This window comes from Tachyglossus aculeatus, chromosome 14 (assembly GCF_015852505.1).
Source record: "Tachyglossus aculeatus isolate mTacAcu1 chromosome 14, mTacAcu1.pri, whole genome shotgun sequence".
NCBI lineage: Eukaryota > Metazoa > Chordata > Mammalia > Monotremata > Tachyglossidae > Tachyglossus > Tachyglossus aculeatus.
The window spans coordinates 14,490,001-14,513,898 of NC_052079.1; the positions used below are offsets into that span (position 1 = coordinate 14,490,001).

General features: G+C 43.4%; 1 protein-coding gene across 2 annotated transcripts in view; it reads left to right on the plus strand.

Moving 5' to 3' along the window:
* The window catches only part of BRMS1L (BRMS1 like transcriptional repressor), a 28,272-nt gene that overhangs the window by 1,110 nt on the left and 3,264 nt on the right, over positions 1 to 23,898 (plus strand). Inside the window, exons 2-9 of one of the 2 annotated variants that reach the window (XM_038756832.1) lie at positions 9,866 to 9,956; positions 14,719 to 14,846; positions 15,862 to 15,941; positions 17,591 to 17,687; positions 18,343 to 18,426; positions 19,526 to 19,590; positions 21,089 to 21,128; positions 22,487 to 22,634. In XM_038756832.1, the coding sequence (XP_038612760.1) occupies positions 9,866 to 9,956; positions 14,719 to 14,846; positions 15,862 to 15,941; positions 17,591 to 17,687; positions 18,343 to 18,426; positions 19,526 to 19,590; positions 21,089 to 21,128; positions 22,487 to 22,634 (733 nt within the window). The remainder of the gene's footprint in view (positions 1 to 9,865; positions 9,957 to 14,718; positions 14,847 to 15,861; positions 15,942 to 17,590; positions 17,688 to 18,342; positions 18,427 to 19,525; positions 19,591 to 21,088; positions 21,129 to 22,486; positions 22,635 to 23,898) is intronic. The other variant, XM_038756833.1, reaches the window with a different exon arrangement.

A 23,898-nucleotide genomic window follows, 5' to 3' on the forward strand; every position in this document is an offset into this window, starting at 1 on the left:
GACCCCGATCTCTCCCCTCCTGCCCCCTGGGACCCCCGATCTCTCCCCTCCTGCCCCCTGGGACCCCCCATCCCTCCCCTCCTCCCCCCTAGGACCCCCGATCTTTCCCTCCCTGCCCCCTAGGACCCCCCCCCATCTCTCCCCTCATGCCCCCTAGGATCCCCCTGATCTCTCCCCTAGTGCTCTCTGTGCCCCCCGATCCCTCCCCTCCTGCCCTTTGAGTCCCCCGATCGCTCCCCTCCTGCTCCCTGGGACCCCCGGTCTTTTCCCTTGTGCCCCCTGAGACCCCCGATCCCTCCCCACGTGTCCCCGAGACCCCTGATCTTTCCCCTCGTGACCCTTGATCCCTCACCTCCTGCCCCCCCCCCAGACCCCCAATCTCTCCCCTCTTGCCCCCTAAGGCCCCTGATCTCTCCCCTAGTGCCCCCGGGACCCCCGATAATAGTGATAATGACGGTACTTGTGAAGCACTTACTAAGTGCCAAGCACTGTTCTAAGACCTGGGGGGGGGGTACAAGGTGATCAGATTGTCCCAGGTGGGGCTCACAGTCTTAATCCGCATTTTACAGATGAGGGAACTGAGGCCCAGAGAAGTGAAGAGACGTGCCCAGAGTCACACAGCTGACGAGTGATGGAGCCGGGATTAGAACCCAAGACCTCTGACCCCCAGGCCTGGGCTCTTTCTGCTAAGCCACATTGCTTCTCATTGACCCCCAACCATCCCCTGGTCCTCCTGGGACTCCTGATGGTCACCCTCTTGCCCATGGGATCCCCTATGGCTCCCCTCTTGCCCCCGGTCCCCATTCACCCCCGGCCTCTTCGCCTGTCCCACTCCCCTCCTCCCAACTGCCCATGACCACCTCCTCTCCCCCGCTTGTCCATCTGTCCACCTGTTTGTTCATTCATTTCATTCAATCATATGTATTGAGCGCTTATTGTGTGCAGAGCACTGTACTAAGCGCTTGGGAAGTACAAGTTGGCAAGTTGCCCTGTCCCGAGGGCAGCGGAGAGACACTAGGATGCTGATCCGCACTTGGGGGCTCTCACAGGTTTTCCGTGGAAAACGAGAGGGAAAAGGCCACCAGGATAATCTCAAAGCACCTTTGCTACATTGTAGCAGCTGAATGACAGAGGTGAAATGGGAAAGGATGTGGAAATTTTGGTAGCTCAAGGGGCGTAGAGACAATCGACTGTAAACCCCTTGCAGGCAGGGAATGTATCCATCAACTCTGTTGTATTGCACACTTTCCTAAGCGTTCAGTACAGTGTTCTGCGCACAGAAAGCGCCCAGTAAATACCATTGATTGAAGGTGGGGCTCTGACATTGTGAAGCTTTGGAAGGGGAAACTGGGGGATGACAATCCTCTATGGATTCTCTCAGTTCTCTCGGCAAATCTCCTTAAATTGCTAAATGCATCCTCCTAGAGGCTAGCAAGGAAGAAGACAAGGTAGAGCGAACGTCTCTGCTAGACTCATAAGAGGACTCAAATTTTATCCTAAAGCACCAGGTTCTTAAGAGTTAAAATGTTTCTACCTCACAAATATGTCTATTTGGTAAGGGTTTCCCCCCTGCTTATTGTTGTTCCTTTAAATATAGCCTATCTGTTGGTAACACTACTGACAGTGAGAGCATATGTGCCACTGACAGAAAGGAACTCTGTCCAACTTGATGGACTTGTAGTTACCCCAGCACTTAGACCAGTGTTTGACGCATAGTAAGCGCTTAACCTGTACCGTTAAGAAAAAAGGTAGAAATAAATGGTATTGCTCTTGGCAGAGCACTGTACTAAGCACTTAAGAGAGTACATTACAATAGAGTTGGGTCACATGACTGTCCACAAGGAGCCTACAGTCTGGAGGGGAATAAAGATTGCTCCCTACTATGCTCTTGCATTTTTTTGCCCCAGACTGCCTAGTGGTGTTTTCTGTTCTGAGTTGTTGACCTGATGAGTTGAAAGTTTCCAGGGAGTTTTTTTGTTTGCTGTTTTTTAAACGGTATTTGTTAAGCGCTTACTTTGTGCCAGACATTGTACTCAGTGCTGGGGTAGATACAACCTAATCAGATGGGACACAGTCCCCGTCCCACATGGGGCATACAGGCTTAATCCCTATTTTCCAGATGAGGTAACTGAAGCCCCGGGAAGTTAAGTGATTTGCACAAAGAAACACAGCAGACAAGTGGCGGAACCGGGATTAGAAGCCAGGTCCTCTTGCCTCCCGGGCCTATGCTCTATCCACTAGGTCACACTGCCTCTCTAGATTCATAATCTGACCCCATTTTACAGATTCCTTGTTGCGTCCTTGAGTGTGGTTGAATAAAATAAGTTGAGCCAAGCCGGACCTTGTACCCACTCCTCCTTTACCCTGTGGTGACAAGGACAGGATCGGAGCCCAGGTATTTTTGATGGGGTGGAGTGTGTACGAAAGGTCCAAGAACACAATGGAGAGATCTTGATGTTCCCTTCCCTTTTCTTTATCTGAGATGCAGCAGAGCATTGCCTCTTCAGACCCCGTGGGGCACCGAGGGCAAAATCTTTGCTGCCCGTCAGATACGAGAAAACCATCGGGAACGTTGAGACCCAAATGGACTGTTCTTCCCCGTAAATCCTTCCCCATAAATACTTCTTACTTTGTGAAGAACACCAGCGTGCCGTATTCTACTTTCACATTGGCTTTGTAAATCAAGTCAGGGGCTCTGGTTCAGTGGCAACTTTGGCCTCCATGGGTCGGGTCTGGGGTTGCCCGGGAAAGCAAAGTATGGCCTGGGTTCGGGAGGTTGGCGGCGGTTGCTTCAGAGACCTGCCTGCTCCCACTAGATCGGCCTCACTCACCTCACATACCTGTGGGTAAGGTTAGAGAATTAGTGTACCTATGTACATATCTGTCATTTATTTATTCTTCTTAATGCCTCTCCCCCCCTCTAGACTGTGAGCTCACTGTGGGCAGGGAATGGATCTGTTCATTATTGTATCGTGCTCTCCCAAGTGCTTAGTACAGTGCTTTGCACACAATAAGTGCTCAGTAAATATGATTGAAAGAATTAGTGTCCAGATTTGGGTTTGGGTCAAGTCGGCCCACACGATGTTGAATGACAGAACGGCCAATGCAGCTTCCGTCCAGATTTTGGCCAGGATCGGACACTGGTCTGCCGAGGCTGTCCTGCTCCTTCCCCCTTTTGTCCTCGTCTTCCTCTCAATCAATCCATTGTATTCATTGAGCGCTTACTATGTGCAGAGCACTGTACTAAGCACTTGGGAGAGTATGGTACAACAGAATCAGGAGACACATTCCCTGCCCGTAACGAGCTTACGGTCTAGAGGGGGAGATAGACGGTAATAGGGATAAATAAGCCCCTATCCCCTGGATCCTCCAGCTTCGGCTCTGGTCAGTGCCACTGTGGTCTGGCGGGAGGATGGCAGAGTGGTTTGGTGGCTGTCTGTCTGTCTACCCTTCTGCCAGGACATAGAAAAACTGGAATAAATGAGAGGCCTGTCCGTTAGTTGTTTTTATTGAGCACTTACTATGTGCACAGTTATGGACTAAGGCCTTTATGGAGTACTGTATACTGTAGTAACAAAGTCTTTAACCAGTCTGACCCATGGGTATCTGCAGGTATTAGTAAAATTGTGAGTTGGACCTGGGTTTTTTAATGGTATATGGTAAGCGCTTACTATGTGCCAGGCACTGTACTAAGTGCAGACGTAGGTACAGTCTAATCAGGCTGAACACAGTTTCCTCTCCCACATGGAACTCGCAATCTTAATCCCCATTTTACAGATGAGGTGAGTGAGGAACGGAGAAGTTAAGCACTTGCCTGAGTCCCTGCAGAGGACAAGTGGCGGAGCTGGGATGAGAACCCAGGTCCATCTGACTCCAGGCCCGTTCTCGATCTGCTAGGCCATGCTAGTTTGTGGGGATAGGGAGGGTATGGATAGCTGATATAGGGAAGGCAGGTATCTAGGCCACCAGCCGGACACAGTTGGTTCTATCTGGTCCTCACTAACTCTAGCAAATTAAAATCTACGAAGCATTTGATTTGCACATGAGAATCCCATTTTAGGTTTAGCAGCACGTTTGTAGTAATAATAATAATTGTGGCATTTGTTAAGCACTTCCTAAGTGCCAGGCACAGTCTAAATCTCCATTTAAGGGATGAGGTAACAGGCCCAGAGAAGTTAAGTGACTTGCCCAAGGTCACACAGCGGACACGTGGCGGAGCGAGGATTAGAACCCAGGTCCCGCCATGAGAGAGTCTACAATAAATAACAGTGGTATGACAAGCACTTACAATTTGCCGTGTGCGGGTCAATGTAAAGTAATCAAGCTGAGTCTTCGTGCCTAAAATTCCCAAACAGCTTTAATGGTAGGTATTATTAAAGCCAAATATTTTCCGGGAGGTCTTCAGTAGATGGCTCGAAGTTGTCGAGGGCCATTCGGCCCGAACAATCAGCCATCCCTTGCTTAGTGTCAAGGAAGTACCGTAAAATGGTCTAAGGGTGATGGGTAAAAAAGATTTCCACATCCAAATCTTACCTACTGAGGCATGTGGAAGCCCTTTAAAGGTACGCCTCCACTTGCCCTTCGTTCTCATCCCATGTCACAAACGCATCCTTGAATGAAGAAAGTGAAAGACGGACTGTTCCAATGATCCGGGTGAATAACTGGAGTTTCGATGTGTCCGCCACATAATCCTTAACATATAGCGGAGTCATTAGATAAATGTTTCCCTTGGTGGCACAGTCTCTAAAATGACTTTTCATTTTTTTTTATGAGGTCTAGTTGATTGTCTATCACCTGGGGATTTCAGCACAATTTTAATCATTGAAGAGGCTCCGTTGTCAAAGTTTTAGATGTACACCTGCGTTTCAGATTTAATAAAATGATTTTGAATTCAAGTGAGGAGTTGTTTCCCGCCCTCTTTGAATGTACATTCTAAAAATTGCTTGGCTGTCAGTAGTGAGAATGACTTGGCTTTTAAAAATATTTTACAAAGTAAACCCATGTGATTCCGTAGCTATATGGGAAATTGTCAAGTGCCGGTATTTGAGGAAAAAGGAATTATACCAACACCTTCGTTTCAGAGTACTAATGAATCCTTTCAAAGTACTAATGAAATTACTGTAAATCTTTATTCACCCTTTTGTTCTGATTGGTGAGTAGACAGCCGTCATAATGTAATACACGGGCCGTAGTTAGAATGGGTCAAATCAGAAATAGGCTCAGTATGAATCACTTGCCCATTGCCAGCCAAAACTTGTCACAAGTTCATATCCATATTATTTAGCTCATGGTGCATGAGGAGGGAAATATGACTGATGAATATTGACCAGTTAACTCCTGGGATGGAATTGGTTCTTATTAGGAATTGACTAGTAAATTGCCAACTTGTACTTCCCAAGTGCTTAGTACAGTGCTCTGCACACAGTAAGCGCTCAATAAATACAATTGATTGATTGATTGATAGTAAAGAGTGCCTAGCCATTTAAAAATGAGAGAGCCAGGAAATAAATGCACAGTGTAACAGTTTTCTGGATGAATAGCAAACATTTTAGTCACTAGTAATATTCACAAAGTAGCAAAACCTATTTTTCTCTTCATCATCATCATCAATCGTATTTATTGAGCGCTTACTATGTGCAGAGCACTGTACTAAGCGCTTGGGAAGTACAAATTGGCAACATATAGAGACAGTCCCTACCCAACAGCGGGCTCACAGTCTAAAAGGGGGAGACAGAGAACAAAACCAAACATGCTAACAAAATAAAATAAATAGAATAGATATGTACAAGTAAAATAAATAAATAAATAGAGTAATAAATATGTACAAACATATCTACATATATACAGGTGCTGTGGGGAAGGGAAGGAGGTAAGGACATCTTGAACATCTTGAACATCCACTATCTGTGTAAAGGTCATAGGAGCCTCATGCAAAATAATTCGTGGGGCTTAAATATGAGAAACCACTCCTTATTTGAGTCCTATTGACAAGGCAGATCTAAATGCAATGATAATTTTAATCGGTTTCATTCAGTACTAAATGCAGTTTAAAAGCTTTCCCAATTTTCAGTTTGGGAACACTTAACCTCTGCTTCACCCCTTCTCTGGAGCAGAAGTGGAACAAAATTGTCCAGGCCTGCCCTCCGCAGCAGGTGGGGAAGACTGCTCTTTCCCACACACTGTGTGGTCCGGGTGCTCTTTCTCAGCTGGTCAGTCGTGCTCAAAACCCCTCGGAAGGAGTGCCCAGGACTGGCCTTTAGCCAGACTGGCATCAGAACCCTATAACTGAGAAGTAGTGTGGCCTAGTGGAAAGGGCAGGAGACTGGGAGTCAAAGGACCCATGTTCTAACTCCGGTTCCGCCACTTTTCGTTTCAAACGGTATTAAATGCTTACCATGTGCCAGGCACTGTCGACTGTAAGCTCGTTGTGGCCAGGGAAAGTGTCCGTTATATTGTACTCTCCGCACACAGTAAGCACTCGATAAATACAGTTGACTGACTGAGAGTACTAAGTGCTGGAGTAGATAGTACAGTGCTCTGCACACAGTAAGCACTCAATAAATACGATTGGATGAATGAATACAAGTTAATAAGGTTCGGCAATATCCATATCCCCCGTGGGACTCCCAGTCTTAATCCCCATTTTACAGATGAGTTAACCGAGGCACAGAGAAGTTAGGTAACTTGCCCGAAGTCATACAGCCAAGGGATTAAAACCCAGGTCCTTCTGATGCCTGGGCTCTGTGCACTTGGTCACTTGCCTGCCGGGTGACCTTGGGCAAGGCAGTTCACTTCTCTGTGCCTCAGTTGCGCACCTGTAAAATGGAGATTCAATTCCTTTCTGGGTTGGGGTCATTGAAAAAGCAGTTTTGCTTGACTGGTAACAAAACACAATTGGACCCAGATGGTAGACGTCTTTGAAGTGCCGAAGGAGAATTCCCAAACTTTGCTACCGGCTACTCAGGTTTAAAGGAATATTTGAAAGAATGTTTTACGCATCTATAAAAGCTGAACATTTTTTCAGGCTTGGTGGTGGTGGATACAGAACCTGAATGTTTTGCAAGGTAAACTGAGAAACAAATTTCACTCACTAGTCTAATCTAGCTTAATATAGAGGGTTCCTTTCTTAATGGATTTCGTATTTCATCCATTCATTCAATTGAGCTAACTTACTGTGTGCAAAGCACCGTACTAAGCGTTTGGGTGAGAGTACAACACAACAACAAGCGCTTGGTACAGTCAAGCGCTTAGTACAGTTAAGTGCTTAGTACAGTGTTCTGCACACAGTAAGCGCTCAATAAATACGATTGAATGAACAACAGACATATTCCCGCCTACAACGAGCTCACATGATTTGTTTGGCCTTAAACTGGCCAACAGCCTTTTCTCCAAATCAATAGTCTCACAGGTTTTTTCCCTCAGGGCACATCTCTGAACTTTATTAAAAGTCTTAAGGTTTGTCAGGTGGAAATAAAGTGAACTTTTAGTTTTTTCAAACTAGGTAAGCTCATTAAGGGCAGGGAACATGTCTACTAATTCTGTTGCATTGTACTCTCCCAAGCGCTTAGAACACTGCTGTGCACACTGAAAGTGCTCAATAAATACCATTGATCGATTGATGAAAAAGATCATTGGGAGGGGCAGGGAGTGGAGAGGGAAAGAAACAGTGGTTTAACTCTCACCACCCTAATCACTTGCTCTTCTTCCTCTGGCAATAGGGAAACCTCCGCGTTGCCGCAGCTTTAAATACAGGCCCTTGTTGGCAGTCTGGCCAAGAGTCTTTGTTCTTCAGCGGTTGGCAGAAACCAACCAGGTGCCTTGAGCTCATCGTGGGCAGAAAATGTGTTTATTGTTATATTGTAGTCTCCCAAACGCTTAGTACAGTGCTTTGTAAACGCTTAGTAAATAGGATTGAATGAGGGGACGAATGAACCAGAAGGGGAGCAGATCTTTAGACTTCCGGGCATTGTTACAGTTGGATTCCAACCGGATCCTGGCACATCCAGGAAAGCACCATGATGGGATGGGATTGATGAATCTCCCGACCCAGCATCATCATCATCAATCGTATTTATTGAGCGCTTACTGTGTGCAGAGCACTGGACTAAGCGCTTGGGAAGTACAAATTGGCAACATATAGAGACAGTCCCTACCCAACAGTGGGCTCACAGTCTAAAAGGGGGAGACAAAACCAAACATACTAACAAAATAAAATGAATAGAATAGATATGTACAAGTAAAATAAATAAATAAATAGAGTAATAAATATGTACAAACATATATACATATATACAGGTGCTGTGGGGAAGGGAAGGAGGTAAGATGGGGGGGATGGAGAGGGGGATGAGGGGGAGAGGAAGGAAGGGGCTCAGTCTGGGAAGGCCTCCTGGAGAAGGTGAGCTCTCAGAAGGGCCTTGAAGGGAGGAAGAGAGCAGAATGCTGCATTCGCGCCCGGGCCATGAGCACGGGCCTGGGAATCAGAAGGTCATGGGTTCTTCTCCTGGCTCCACCACTTATATTCTGTGTGACCCTGGGCAAGTCACTTCACTTCTGTGCCTCAGTTCCCTCATCTGTAAAACGGGGATTAATACTGGGAGCCCCATATGGAACAGGTTCTGCACCCAACCCGATCTGCTTGTATCTACCCCAGCTCTTAGTACAGTGCTTGGCACAGAGGAAGCGCTTAACAAACATCACAATGATTATTATTACTGTGAAATTTAGAGAAACAGCGTGGCCTGGGAGTCAGAATGAACTGGGTTCTAATCCTGGCTCTGCCGGTTATCTGTTGTGTGACCTTGGGCAAGTCACTTAACTCCTCTGGGTCTCAGTTACCTCATCTGTAAAATGGGGATTAAGACTGTGAGCCCCATGCGGGACTGGAACTGTGTCCAACGTGATTAGGTTGTATCCACCCAGCGCTTAGTGCTGGCACAGAGTAAATGTTTAACAAACCCAACTATTAATATTATACTGTGGCCTGACTTCTGCTAGGCTTTGACCCCAAGAACGGATATATCATCATCATCATCATCCATCGCATTTATTGAGCGCTTACTGTGTGCAGAGCACTGTACTAAGCGCTTGGGAAGTACAAATTGGCAACATATAGAGACAGTCCCTGCCCAACAGTGGGCTCACAGTCTAAAAGGGGGAGACAGAGAACAAAACCAAACATACTAACAAAATAAAATAAATATATATCAATCAATGGTATTTATTGAGCGTTTACTGTACTAAGAACTTGGGAGAGTACAGTCAACATGGTTGGTAGAAAGGTTACTTGCCCACAGCGAGCGTACAGTCTACTTCCGTTGTACAGTTGTCATCTTTGTCTTTTAAAATCAGTGTCAGTCACGTACAGCTGCTAAGATCATTGGGCTCATTGGAATGTTAACTGTGCACCTCCTCAAATCTGTTCTTTCCTTTTCTGTGCTATCATAAGAGATAAAGCCCTCAGCTCATTAGAATCCACCAACAGCAGATTTGTTGCTAATTTACCCTGCAGGCTGTTCATTTGATGTAGTAATTGAACCATACACCTTAAAGCTGTTTTCAAGGGCCCTTTGAAAAGTTTCTACCCTTTGCTATTGGTACGGGAAGCTCTGGAACAATTTATTACCCTGAAGATTTTTTGCCGTCTTGCGTTTAATGTCTCATCTTCATGCTAGGTTAAATTGTGTAGTGCCCATTTCAGATAGCTCATTTCCTTTTAGACTATTAAGAGTTCAAAACAGCAGCAATACACTCGTTTTCTGAAGCTTTTTATCCGCTACTTATATCAAGTTCGGGCATGATTGCAATTGTGGATTTGATTGGAAGGGAGCAGGTAACAGATTTTGTGACTCCTTCTCTTATTAAACAGAAATGGATGACGAAGACTGCGAGAGAAGGAGAATGGAATGCTTAGACGAGATGTCTAATCTTGAAAAACAGTTTACAGATCTCAAAGATCAGTAAGTAGCAACTCTTTCCAGGAGGTCATTTCCACCCAGTCCCAGTGTTGCCGTTGCACTGTATGCTAGCGAAAGAGTCATTACAATTCCGTCTGAACAGTCTTTCCTTTTGCATGTTACAGGACTGATTCTCTGCTCTGGAAGAGACGGCTACTATTGTGTGCCTGTTGAAGACCTCAATAGCTAAATTGAGGTTTTTGAGGAGGGGGGACTGGGGGTCTCGTGTGTTTCTGGGGCATGAACAGGATTTTCACGAGGATGTTGCCGATTAAAATGTTTCCCTTGGGTTGCCGTCACCCGGTCCCTCCCCGAAAGGTAAAATACAGCAGAGAGGCAGAACTGAAACAAAGTCATTTAGGACTGTGGCCTGCTTCATCCCCAGCCCCCACCCCTCTGCTTCCAAAATGGGCTGTGTTTTGACCCCTTAAATCATCATCAATCGTATTTAGTGAGCGCTTACTATGTGCAGAGCACTGTACTAAGCGCTTAAATGAGACATTTTAGGAATTTGGGGTGGAAGTTGACTGAGGCAAGAATGGGTTGCTGAAAAATTGCATACCTATAAAAAGAGTAGTGGGAGAGAGACGCTACCTACCCTAAGTGCATTAAGAGTCAATCAATGGTATTTATTGAGCGCATATTGTGTGCAGAGCACTGTACTAGGTGCCTGAGGGAATACAGTACAACAGAGTTGGCAGACATGTTCCCTGCCCCCAACAAGCTTAGAGTTTATTACAGAGCTGCACTGTAGTAACGTGAGTCTGATCTATGCAGAAGACAGAAAGAGACTGGAGAGTTGAAATGTCATCTTTGATCCTTTCAGAATAGCCCAGTTTGACCAGGGAAAAGAGTTAAAAAAAACCCAACCCAACCTAGTCAATCAATCAGTCAATGATATTTATTGAGCGCTTATTTTGTGCAGAGCTCTGGACTAAGCGCTTGGGAGATGACAGTATTATAGAGTTGGTAGATGATCCTTCTCCTCAAGGAGCTTACAGTTTAATGGGGCTGGAACTGATTGAGAAGCAGCATGGCCTCGTGGCAAGATCATGGGCTTGGGAGTCAGAGGTCGTGGGTTCTAATCCTGCCTCCGGCACTTGTCTGCTGTGTGACCTTGGGGCAAGTCACTTAACTTCTCTGTGCCTCAGTTTCCTCATCTGTCAAATGGGGATTGTGACTGTGAGCCCCATGTGGGACAGGGACTGTGAGAACTTGATTACCTTGTATCTTCCCCTGCCCTTAGAAAAGTGCTTGGCACATAGTAAACGCTTAATAAATACCATCATTATTATTATCGAGGAACTGGTGTTCCTGTTGTTGGCCTTCCCAGTAGAGCTATATCAGCCCCAGCTCGATGGACTTGGCCAATTTGGGGTACTGGTCTCTGCCCAAACCCTGAGCTTTTATCATGAGACGGGCTTTTTTTAATGGTATTTGTTAAATGCTTATTAAGTATCAAACACTGTTCCAAGCGCTGGGGTAGACCATGACCTCTGACTCCAAAGGCCGTGCTCTTTCCACTGAGCCACGCTGCTTCTCTTTGCCTTCCGGTCACACTTTCCACCAGAGGGCTGGACAGGGGCAAGAAGAGGAGCTTGGATTTACTCTCAAACAGTGGTATTTATCAAGCGCTTACTTTGTGCAGAGCACTGTACTGAGCACTTGGGAGAGTACAATATAACAGAATTAGCGGCCACGTTCCCTGGCCATAACGAGATCCCATTGTAGATGCAGTAAGCTCCAGTGTCATTCATTCATTCATTCAAGCATATTTATTGAGCGCTTACTGTGTGCAGAGCACTGTACTAAGAGCTTTGGAAAGTACTATTCGGCAACGAATAGAGACAATCCCTACCAACAACGGGCTCACAGTCTAGAAGGTGCCGGGGGGACAGACAACAAAACAAAACGGGGAAGCAGCGTGGCTCAGTGGAAAGAGCACGGGCTTTGGAGTCAGAGGTCATGGGTTTGAATCCCGGCTCTGCCAATTGTCAGCTGTGTGACTTTGGGCAAGCCACTTAACTTCTCTGGGCCTCAGTTACCTCATCTGTAAAATGGGGATTAAGACTGTGAGCCCCCTGTGGGACAACCTGATCACCTTGTAACCTCCCCAGTGCTTAGAACAGTGCTTTGCACATAGTAAGCGCTTAATAAATGCCATCATCATTATTATTATTATTATTAAGTAGACAGGCAGTGAATCCCATGAGGTTAGACACAGGATTCCCTGGCAGGTAACCTTTGAAGCTTTGTTTCTCTCAGTCCTTTGGGCCGCCTATTTTGATCTTATGTGGCCTTTTACCAATCTTCAGAGTTGCCAACATCTGTGACTGGAAACTCATTGGCAGTAGCCTTATATCTGAGTCAGGCCACATTTACCACTGGCCTGGGCATCCTACTTTCACTGTACCCCATCCCATTCTCTAAACAGTAGGGACTGTCTCTATATGTTGCCAACTTGTACGTCCCAAGTGCTTAATACAGTGCTCTGCACACAGTAAGCGCTCAATAAATACGATTGAATGAATGAATAATAAGGGGAATGGAGAGAAAGGGCAGAAACTTCTGGAAACTTTCCTGCCTTGAGAAATAGTAGTAATAATAACTGTGGTATTTGTTAAGTGTGAACTATGTGTCTGGCACCATACTAAGCCATGGGGTAGGTACATCAGTCGGTCATATTTGTTGAGCTCTTACTGTGTGCAGAGCACTGTACTAAGCACGTGGGAGAGTACAGAATAACAGTAAAATGGACACATTCCCTACCCACAATGAGCTTACAGTCTAAAGGGGGAGACGGACATTAGTATGAATAAATAAATTACAGATATGTACATGAGTGCTGAGGGGCATGAATAAAGGGATCAAGTCAGGGCAACACAGGAGGGAGTGGGAGAAGAGGAAAGGAGGGCTTAAAAAGCCTTGATTGGGTGAAAGGTCTACACTAATGAGAAAAGCGAGGATTTTAAAAAGATTGGTTCTGGATTGCACTGTTCTGTACTGGTTAGCACTGATTTTTGAGAATTAGTTGTGTTGAATTTCTATAGCTTGAGATTTTGATGATAGCAAAAATCCACAGTAAGGTAACCTATCATGCTTTATACGTATTTCCTGAGAAGCTGAAATCCAGAAGTTCACATTCCAGAAAACTAATATTTGTTCTTAGCGAAGCAGCTTGGCTCAGTGGAAAGAGCACAGGCTTGGGAGTCAGAGGTTATGGGTTCTAATCCCAGCTCCGCCGCTTGTCAGCTGTGTGACTTTGGGCAAGTCACTTAACTTCTCTTTGCCTCAGTGACCTCATCTCCGTTGTTGGGTAGGGACCGTCTCTATATGTTGCCGACTTGTACTTCCCAAGTGCTTAGTACAGTGCTCTGCAAACAATAAGGGCTCAATAAATACGATTGAATGAATGAATGAATAAAATGGGGATTAAGACTGGGAGCCCCTTGTGGGACAAACCGATCACCGTGTATCTCTCCAGCGCTTAGAACAGTGCTTTGCACATAGTAAGCACTTAACAAATACCATCATTATTATTATTAGGCATTTTCTGGAATTTATACCATTGGCTGCCCCATAAGCTGACTTGGTTAATGGTGCTTCCATTTTAGATACCTTGAAAGTAACCACACAGTACTTTGCTTGGGTTTTGTTTTTTACTTCTGATCTGTAAAATGTGTATTTGGCAGTCGTCCTTTCTATAAGGAATTTGGCAGCTTAAAGTACTTGACACCCATCTTAAATTATTTGCATAAATTTCAGTAACTTCCCCCTTTCACAAGAACATGTCATACCGTGCCATCATTTCATACTTTTTCCTCAATTGTTTAGTTTTTGCAAGTTTCCATGCTCTGCAAGACTGTCAAAGTGAATCGATTTTATCAAACTAACTGCTAAAGCTCCGATTTTCAGATATTAACTGAAATATCCCCTGTGCAATGTAGACGCTCCTACACAAACTAATTCCACAAAAACATTCACTTTCAGGACTTAGTGTATAAAACTGTACTGTTTCTTGTGGTGTTTCTGTTTTTTGGGGTTTTTTTTTTTTTGTGTGTGTGTTCCCTTAAGTTGTTGTTTCTACTTGCAGTTTTAATGAAAGAAAAATGAACAGGAGCCAACCCTGTAGATAGTTGTAATGTTATTACTTTGTTCTTTCAGAGGGAAAAAATTACTACTCGTGACAGTATTGAAAGTCCTGAAGCATGAAGCGCTCTGCTTATTAACTGTATGCCATTGACATCATGAGTAGTAGCTGGGCAGAATAGCTACAGCTAGTTAACGAACATGGCTCATTCTTGCCTCTACCATCCTTGATCTCTAAACTGCCTGAACTTCAGTGGCAATTTAGAGTAGTAGAGTTGTGGGCATAGAAACTGGAAGAAGTGACTCTGACCACATTTGGCATTCAGACTGTGTGGGACCACTTCATTTGCAAATGCCTTGCTTGCGTCCAACAAAGAGAGCCACTGGGGTCAAATTACTAGTTGGGGAGACATTTATTTTATCCATCCTTACCTGTATAATTCATCCCAGAACTCAAAATATAGCCCAGTTGTGTTTCAAGAAAAATATAGCTCTTTCCTTAATGCGTTCCTAAATGCAAGCAAGGTAATCAAGGATTATGTTCGGGATTAAGGGAAAGAATATATTTGGTGGGTTCTTACTAGAGAAGGTATGAGATTGGGGAAAGGGGGAAATTGTTCTTTACTGCTCCGATCTCGGGATTCTAGTAATACCCGTACATTTTTGCTATGTTAAGACTTTACAAAGAACGTTTAAGTCAAGTGGATGCAAAGCTACAAGAGGTCATAGCTGGGAAAGCGCAAGAATATTTGGAACCCCTGGCAACTTTACAAGAAAACATGCAAATCCGAACAAAGGTAGCAGGTAGGAACGTGAAACCTCCGTTTCTAATATACACCTAAAAATATTCAGTAATTTTAAAAGATTCTTTCAGTGTATTGTCCAGTGAAGTTTTTTCTTTTGAAAAAGAAAATACGTTGACTTTGATCACAACATTGACTTTTATGGGGCACAAGACAATGTGGCAACAATCCATCGCTTAAAGCCCTGATTTAGAAAATTGGCCAGTTGAAATGAGTTTCCTCCGTTGGTTGATCAGTGGCAGCGGTAAAGTATGGCTTTGGCAGTAGTAGTGAATAGCGAATCCTGTTTTTAATTTTAATTTCATAATCCAGATAAACGTTCACCTCAGCCTTGTTTGTGGAGATCTCTGCTTGTTTTTGCCATGTATTGTCTTGGCCATACTTCCTAAACTAGAACCTCCAAGAGATCAGGGACCTTGCCTTCTCTGGAGTTACTAAATTTAGTGAAGTACTTACTGCAGGGTTATGAACCATCAATTGATGTGAATGACATTTTTGCACAATGATTTTAACACTTCTCCCCCCACCCACCCACACCTCCAGTTTACGCGCATCTAACATCTCTAATACCTTTTAGCATAAGGCTCGTGAAAAACCTTAACCAATAACACAAGTAATCGCGATCCATGTTTTGGGTCTGGTTCTAAATGCCGGAACACCCAAATGTGTTTAGAGATTGCCCTGGGAAGCAATGGAAGAGACCGAGGGTGGTGATTTTTTTTCCCTATTTCCTTTCTCATTGAAAAAAATTCCACTAAAATTTTTTAGATACAGTCCTAAATTTAGGCAAGGGATTGAAATAGTCTGGAGAGCCTCTTCCAGCTGTCTTATTCTCTAATTCCTTATTTTGGTTCATGGTATATTTTATTCTCACATTTACATATTTTTTTTTCAACTCAGCCTCCAAACTTCATTGTAATTTTTCCACTATACAAAAAAGATAAAAAATCTCATAGGGGAATTAAACATGAAATTATCTGTTACTCAGAATAACAAAGTAACTTTGTTGGTTACAGGAATCTATAGAGAGCTCTGTTTAGAATCTGTAAAGAACAAATATGAATGTGAAATTCAAGCTTCTCGCCAGCACTGTGAGGTACTGTAATCTTGTTTTCTGCAGCTAATTTTGTCCAGTGTTCTCTGCATGTCCATCAGTTGAAAGATCTCCAAGTTGACTGAAGTGAAATTTTGTAATTCTTCCAAAGATCTTTTTTTAACAACCATTTTATAATTAAGCTGCCCTAGAGGGTGTTCTATTCATTTCAGCAAATAAGGATTATGGAAATAAGTGAGGTGTCAACATTTTTTAGCATTTCAACTGTCAGGTTTTTAAAAGCTCTCTGCAATTATGAAATCATCCAGCATTGCTGAAAGTATTACTTTACCCACTTTACATGGCAAGTTTATTATCAGGAGTTTCGAGTGAACTGGACCACAGTCAAAATCGAAGACTGCCTGCTTTTGAGTCTGTCTCCTTCTTTAGATCTGTGTCTCTCTTGCTGCATTTATAGGCATACATTGTAGTCCCGGAGTTCTCAGTCAGGGGCTCTTCTTCTTAACCAGAAAACCTTTTTTTTTAAAAAAAACCTCGGATTTTCCTTTATATGAAAATATTGGGGTGACAAATAATGGAGGTTTTCTTATGCAGAGCTTTTTCTGTAGCTCTGAGATTTTTATAGGAGGTAAGAGTTGCTTACAACTAAAAAGAAATACTTAAGTAAGGTACATCAACCATTCATACTTCCCTGAGGGAGAAAACTGGTCCTATCCTCTTCTCCATACTACTTAGTATATATTCCAGGCTCCCTTATTCACTTTAAAAATCAACTCAGTTTGGTACTTTGGATCATTATTGCCTGCTCCTGTGGCCTGTAGAGAGAAACACTACTTCTACTTCAATCTTAGATTGTTCGTCAAACATCGAATATGTAGCCCTGGCTATATCTGAAGTTCTTCTTTAAAGCCAGTCAAACTTTGGAGTAAACATGTTCCCTCATCTGGAAAACGGGGATTAAGACTGGGAGCCCGTGGGGGCCAGGGACCACATCAAATCCCATTAACTTGTATCCACTCTAGCGTTTAGGACGGTGCTGGGAACATAGTAAGTGCTTTAAAAAGCACCATTATTATCGCTGGGCACATAGTAAGCACTTTTAAAAGTACCATTATTATTATTATTAGTCGTAGTAGTAGCAGTAGTAGTAGTCGTACTATCCCTGGGATTATGAGGCTGCCTATTTTTCTTAGTAGTACAGAAGCAGCGTGGCTCAGTGGAAAGAGCCCGGGCTTTGGAGTCCAGAGGTCATGGGTTCAAATCCTGGCTCCGCCAAGTGTCAGCTGGGTGACTTTGGGCAAGTCACTTCACTTCTCTGTGCCTCAGTTTCCTCATCTGGAAAATGGGGGTTAAAACTGTGAGCCCCCTGTGGGACAACCTCATCACCTTGTAACCTCCCCAGCGCTTAGAACAGTGCTTTGCACATAGTAAGCGCTTAACAAATGCCATTATTATTATTATTATTATTACTTTAAAAAATTGTTAATAAGTTCCTGTAAGGAACTGCCTCTTGGAATGGAAACAAAGAAGGTGGGATTCAGTTGATCTCACTGTGATCTCTAGAAGAGTGAGAATACCTCGCTGCGGTTCCTTTCCCTACGTAGTACGTGCTTAGTGCTCTGGTTTAAGATAAATTTCATAAAAATCCGTCTCACTTTTTTCCTTACTGTTGCATATTGTTTCTCTTTCAGAGTGAAAAGCTGTTGTTATATGATACTGTACAGAGTGAGCTAGAGGAGAAGATCAGACGACTTGAAGAGGATCGACACAGCATTGACATTACCTCAGGTAAAGGAAACTTTTGAGACATCCAGTCCCTTCCTTAGAGGCACCCTTCCTCCCCTCCCACCGAATGGATGCTATGGAGGGCAGTCTATCTCGCCCAGCACTGGACTTTGGATTTGATGGAGTGTCTTGCAATATTTTAGTCTTCATTCTCAGATTACTGATTGGTAGATTGAAATTTAGTGAAGCAGCGTGGCCTAGTGGATAGGGCCCGAGCCCGGGTGTCAGAAAGACTGGGGTTCCAATCCTGTCTCTGCCACTTGTCCGCTGTGTGACTTTGGGCCAGTCACTTAACTTCTCTGTGCCTCAGTTACCTCATCTGTAAAATGGGGACTAAGATCGCGATCCCCATGTGCGACATGGACTGTGTCCAATCTGATTCTCTTGTATCTACCCCAGCGCCTAGTATAGTGCCTGGCACCTAATAAGCCCTTAAATAAATATCATCGGTTTGTGACCATTGGATCCTGCCAGATCAAATAGAAAATTCTGTTACAAAGTTAATGTCGGTCTGTATAGCTCTTAAAGCATTATAGATAAAATGTTAGAAATAATAAGCCTAATTTCATTAAATTTAACAGTTCATACTATTTTCTTCTGTATTTGATTTAAATTTTTAAAAATAAGCCATGTATTCATTTTGCAATTCTTTTTCCAGAGCTATGGAATGATGAGCTTCAGTCAAGGAAAAAAAGGAAGGATCCATTTAGTCCAGATAAAAAGAAGCCAGTTGTTGTATCAGATATCCTTTCTGGTTTTCTGGGTTCCGCATTTATGTAGTGTGTTCTTTTTAACTGGGTAACTTTCTTAGAACACAAGTTAATTGATACGTTCTTTCAAGAATTGGGGAAATGTTCCACCTTTTAATTTAATTTTAATTTGATAATACTGAGACGAGGAAAAGAAACCTTCCATACCCCAAATGAATAACCGGGGAGAGGTTAGTGTTCCTCTCTGTGATTTTTTTTTTTCCATTGGTATCAGCACGTTCATCAACAGAGTTTCCCAAGAACCTGCTGTGTGTGAACACTGTACTGGGGCTATGGGGAATTACAAAAAAGAGACAAAGACATCATCCTTGTCTTTGAAGAATTTACAGTTTAATTTGGAGCTCAGGGCAAAACACAGAAAATCAGAAATGTGTAATTAAACAAAAAATAGCAATGCCTGGGCCTAGAACTTGTGTCAACACTTGTTATTGGCACTTAAGAGTTTTGGAATGAAATCTAAGAGAAATAGATAAGAGCTGGAGGTGCTGCTGGAGTGGGCAATTTGACTGGGAATAACTTCAGAGAAACACTGAAACAAACACTACAATAACCATCCTTCTCAGTTTTAATCACCACATACAAATAGTCTACATGCAAACAAATTATAGGGAAAACCCCAGATTTATTTCTGAGCCACAAAAAAATCCTCTTGCTGTTTTGCAAGATTAAGTGGTAATCACTTTACAAGATTAATATCATTTTTACCAGTTTTTGATGCATATTTAAGTGTAGCAGTTGTTAAATATGGACCCATTTATCTATCTTTTTGTCTTACTTTTCTGCCCACAGGGATTATTTACAAATTGAGTATGGACTCCAAAGCCAAAAATTTAATGGGGCAGACCTTGGTTATTTCAGTGGAGTTCAGTTTGCCAGTGAGGAAGCTAACATCAAAGGGAATTTGATTAACTGCACTACTACTTGTGAAAGATGCTGATGCTTCAGATAAAGTTCAGCCTCTTGGGAGGTTGTGCCTTTGGTCTTGTTTCTATTTCTGGGTAGCAGGACTTTGGTCAACTACATAAATGTGGAATTTAAAATTTCCAGCAGAATTTTCCTTGACTTTTCCACGCCCGTATATAGTTTATATGTTACAAGATCTCGATATACTTGAAGACTGGACAACAATCAGGAAGGTAAGATCGAATGGGTAGAATTTGAGTTGCCCATTTGAGTGATGGCAACAGGTTGTTTTATTTATTTATGTCCCAAGCCGCTTCTTAAATAATACGGTGCACTCTAGATTAGCCACCTGCTCTGAGAGCATTTCCTCCTGCCATCCCCTAGGTTTCTAGGTGGTACCTCATCCTTTCTCTTGGTCAGTCAGTGTGTTTATTGAGTGTTTACCATGTGCAGAGCACTGTACTAAGCACTTGGGAGAGTACAACAGAGTTAGCAAACATGATCCCTGCCCACAACAACCTTTTCTTCCCCTCCAACAAACACACTCAGGACTTGTTGGGGATCTCTTCCCTCTGCATACAGCGCTCACAGATAGTTCCTTTCCAGCCAGGCGGCCTGCTCTCCTGAACACTTTGATCCCTGTGCAGGACAGAGGTTGTGTCTAATAGGATTGTTTAATCTCTAATAGGCACTTAGTCCCAGCTGTGACCTTGGAAGGTCACTTAATCTCTCTGGGCCTCAGTTTCCTCATCTCTAAATTGGGGATACCAGATGGTGGAACAGGGAATGTCTTTGAACAGTACATAAGACCTGTGCTTGCCATGTGTAAAGTGCTTAATAAATATCATTATTTTCCCTTCATCCTTCATCTTGTCTTTGGGAACCACCTGGTGGTATGTCTTCCCAAGGGAAGGGGAAGACTGAGGAAGTTCCTCCAGATGCTTCTCAGCAGAAATTAATGCTCTCCCAACCCTCTCCATTCAGGGATTTCTTTCACTGAGACCCAGTGACACTGATGTAACCAAATGTGAATTCTGAAAACTGTTCTCCCTCTATTTTGGAACCCTGCTGTCTGACATCGTTGTTTTATAGCAATGCTTGAAGTGGAAAAACGTTTTAGGAAATACCCTCAGAGAGCAAATCACAGTGGCCCTCATTTTTCAGAGTTCCCAGAGAAGTATTCTGAGCAGCATTAACGCAGTAGGCTGCCAAATCCCAAGTGAATTTTTGAATTCTCTAAGGGGTAAGATCTCTGATGGAGCAAAAAAGCAAGAACCAATAGAGTTAAATCAGTTATCCGAAAATGGAGAAGCTTCTCTCTGTACATTTTCAAAATGTTTTTTTCTTCCCTTTTTAATATATTTGGAGAGCTCTTAGTTGAGTGACTCATTAATTTTAGGTTTGGATAGCAGCCTGAAGGGAGTAGTACATAATTCAAATCATGCTTTTTTTTTCTTCATGTTAAAGTATTCTGGTTTGGAAATTTAAAGTCCATTAAAGAAGCTAATAGATGTATTTCATGCCATTTTGTTGTGTGGGGCTAATCAGTGGTTTTGAGCATTTAGTACCATAAAACATCTATCAGCATATATTTTCAGTCCTTGAAAGCTCAAATAGAATGCATTAATGAATGCTCCCACAAATCTTATTCGGTTTTTAAATACATGAGTTTTGAAAAATAACTTGGTAAAAAGAAAATGAATTGTGCCCTTATTCCTCTTTCTCTTGAAGGCAATGGCAACGCTGGGTCCGCACAGAGTCAAAACAGAGCGTAAGTCATGAACATTGTTATTCCGTATTCCCCTGTGAGTTTTGGAGAGGTGTACGTGTTTTTGTACATGGGCCTGTTTGGGGGGTGTTTAGAAAATCCCTCTAAGTATGTTTGTTGAATCGGGGCTCCAATTGGGAAATCCTCAGTGGGATAACCAGCTGTAATTCCCATGGACAGATTCTACCTCACTGAGTTGTGCAGGAGTATTAAAGAAGTAGTGTGGCCTTCTGGAAAGTGTCCAGTCCTTCTGGGAGTCAGGTGACTTTGGATATTAATACCTACTCCAACACTTCAGTCAGTCAACCGGTCATTGAGCGCTTACTGTGCGCAGAGCATTGTACTAAAAGCTTGGGAAAATACAGTACAGTTCAGTTCAGTATGTAAATGTCTACCACCCAGCCTCTCAGTGATGCTTACACATACATATAGTCATCTCTCAGGGTGAGGGCCAGATGCATATTGGATCTCTGATTCCCTCTAGAAAGCTTTCTGGGGATTTCTGAGAATTGAATTTGATTCCTCAGTTGGGATTTGAACGATTTCACATTCCTCCTCTCCTTAATGGGCCTTTTCGATGTCAGCGGTTAAGGTGGCAAGATCCCAAAGTGACCCCCAAACCCAATTCATACCCCACTCAAGGCCCACTGCAGGGGCAGTTACTCTTGAAGGTGGAATTTAAACACAGTTGGGAGAAGGCTGGCCTTCCAAACCCTGACTGGTGATCAGAGTCTGTTCACGGTTAGATTGTACCCTCCAAAGAGCTTAGTACAGTGCTCCGTACACAGTAAGCACTCAGTAAATACAATTGAATGAGAGTGCCCATCTGCCTCTCCGTGGCATTAGGCCTCACTCCACTTCCCGCCATGCGGGAAAAGGGATGGGTAAGAGGGGGTGAAACAGGTACCTATAGAAAAGTGCCTCATTCTGCTTCTTGGTCCCCCAGGAAAGGAATATATCTTCCAGTGTGACATGACAGGTGTATTGTAAAGGGCCTGATTTCATTTCAAAGTGATCCCTTCCCCCTGCCAACTGCTTTCAGAGCACTGACTTCTGGGCCCTGGGTTTTCTTTAGCAGCTCTCCAATAAGAGCTTCCAGCATGGTGATGGTTATTATCAGTGGTTAAAAAGAAGTTAAAAAGTGGTTATTTTATTCTTCTTGGAGGCAGTGGGGGGTGGTGAGATGGAGAAGGAGGAAGTGGGGGGCTCTGTTTTTCCTCCAGCGTTTGAGCATTGCTCCTCAGTTAACGAGCATATCGGTTTTCCATTTTGTGCATGAAAAAATGTGGGTGGAATTTAAGAATTAGTTCTTATTGTTCTGATGTTCTTATTCTGCTGACAATGTTTCATTAATATATCAGTTTTTCAACTGATCCCTTTAGCCCCCGTGAAATTGGAAAAGCATTTGCACAGTGCTAGGTCGGAAGAAGGAAGATTGTATTACGATGGCGAATGGTACTTACGTGGCCAAACAATCTGCATTGATAAGAAAGATGAATGTCCTACGAGGTAAGGAGTTTTACGATAACGTAACTGAGCGGAAGAAGACCTGAGCATTGTGTGTCCTGTGTACAATGTAAGCGTCATCAATGAAGGATGCATTTTTCTCACACTCTCAAAGTGCACGACCTCGTGAGCTGCCGTGGGATTAATGAAGAGCTTGGACATGGTGTTACCCTACTAGCGTACAACCCAATGGGTAGATGAGATAGACAGATGGGTCTGGGAATCTTAATTTAGGCTCCACCACTTGCCTGCCATGTGACTTTGGGGAAGTCACTTAACTGCTCTGGGCATCAGTTACCAGTTACCCCATCTATAAAATGGGTATTCATTCATTCATTCATTCAATCGTATTTATTGAGCGCTTACTGTGTGCAGAGCACTGTACTAAGCGCTTGGGAAGTACAAGTTGGCAACATATAGAGACGGTCCCTACCCAACAGTGGGCTCACAGTCTAGAAGGGGGAGACAGAGAACAAAACAAAACATATTAATGGAATAAAATAAATAGAATAAATATGTACAAGTAAAATAAATAGAGTAATAAATACGTATAAACATATATACATATATACAGGTGCTGTGGGGAAGGGAAGGAGGTAAGGCGGGGGAGATGGAGGGGGGAGGAGGGGGCTCAATCTGGGAAGGCCTCCTGGAGGAGGTCCTGGAGTCGCTTAGCACAGCCCTCGGCACATTCATTCATTCATTCAATCATATTTATTGAGCGCTTACTGTGTGCAGAGCACTGTACTAAGCGCCTGGGAGGTACAAGTTGGCAACGTATAGAGACTGTCCCTACCCAACAGCGGGCTCACAGTCTAGACTAGAAGACCAGAAGTCTAGAAATTAGAGAAACCAATTAGAGTGTTTCCAGAACTATTTCAATTTCACATCTAGTTCTCACTGATCTCAGACTCTGCTCACACTTAGAACAGTGCTTGGCACATAGTAAGTGCTTAACAAATACCATAATTATTATTAGTAGTAGTACAGTGCTCTGCACACAATAAGTGCTCAGTAAACATGACTGATTGATTGCTTATTACTCCAGCAATTAATCTTGTCTAGTAACTCAAAGATTCACACCTTTAAAGCCACTGTTGTATTCCAGAAAAGGGTGGAATCTAAATGATTTCAAAACCTGTTCCCCTTCCCACTTAGACTGTGAGCCCCATGCAGGACAGGGATTATCCTGTATTCATTCATTCATTCTATCATATTTATTGAGCACTTACTGTGCAGAGCACTGTACTAAGCGCTTGGGAACTAC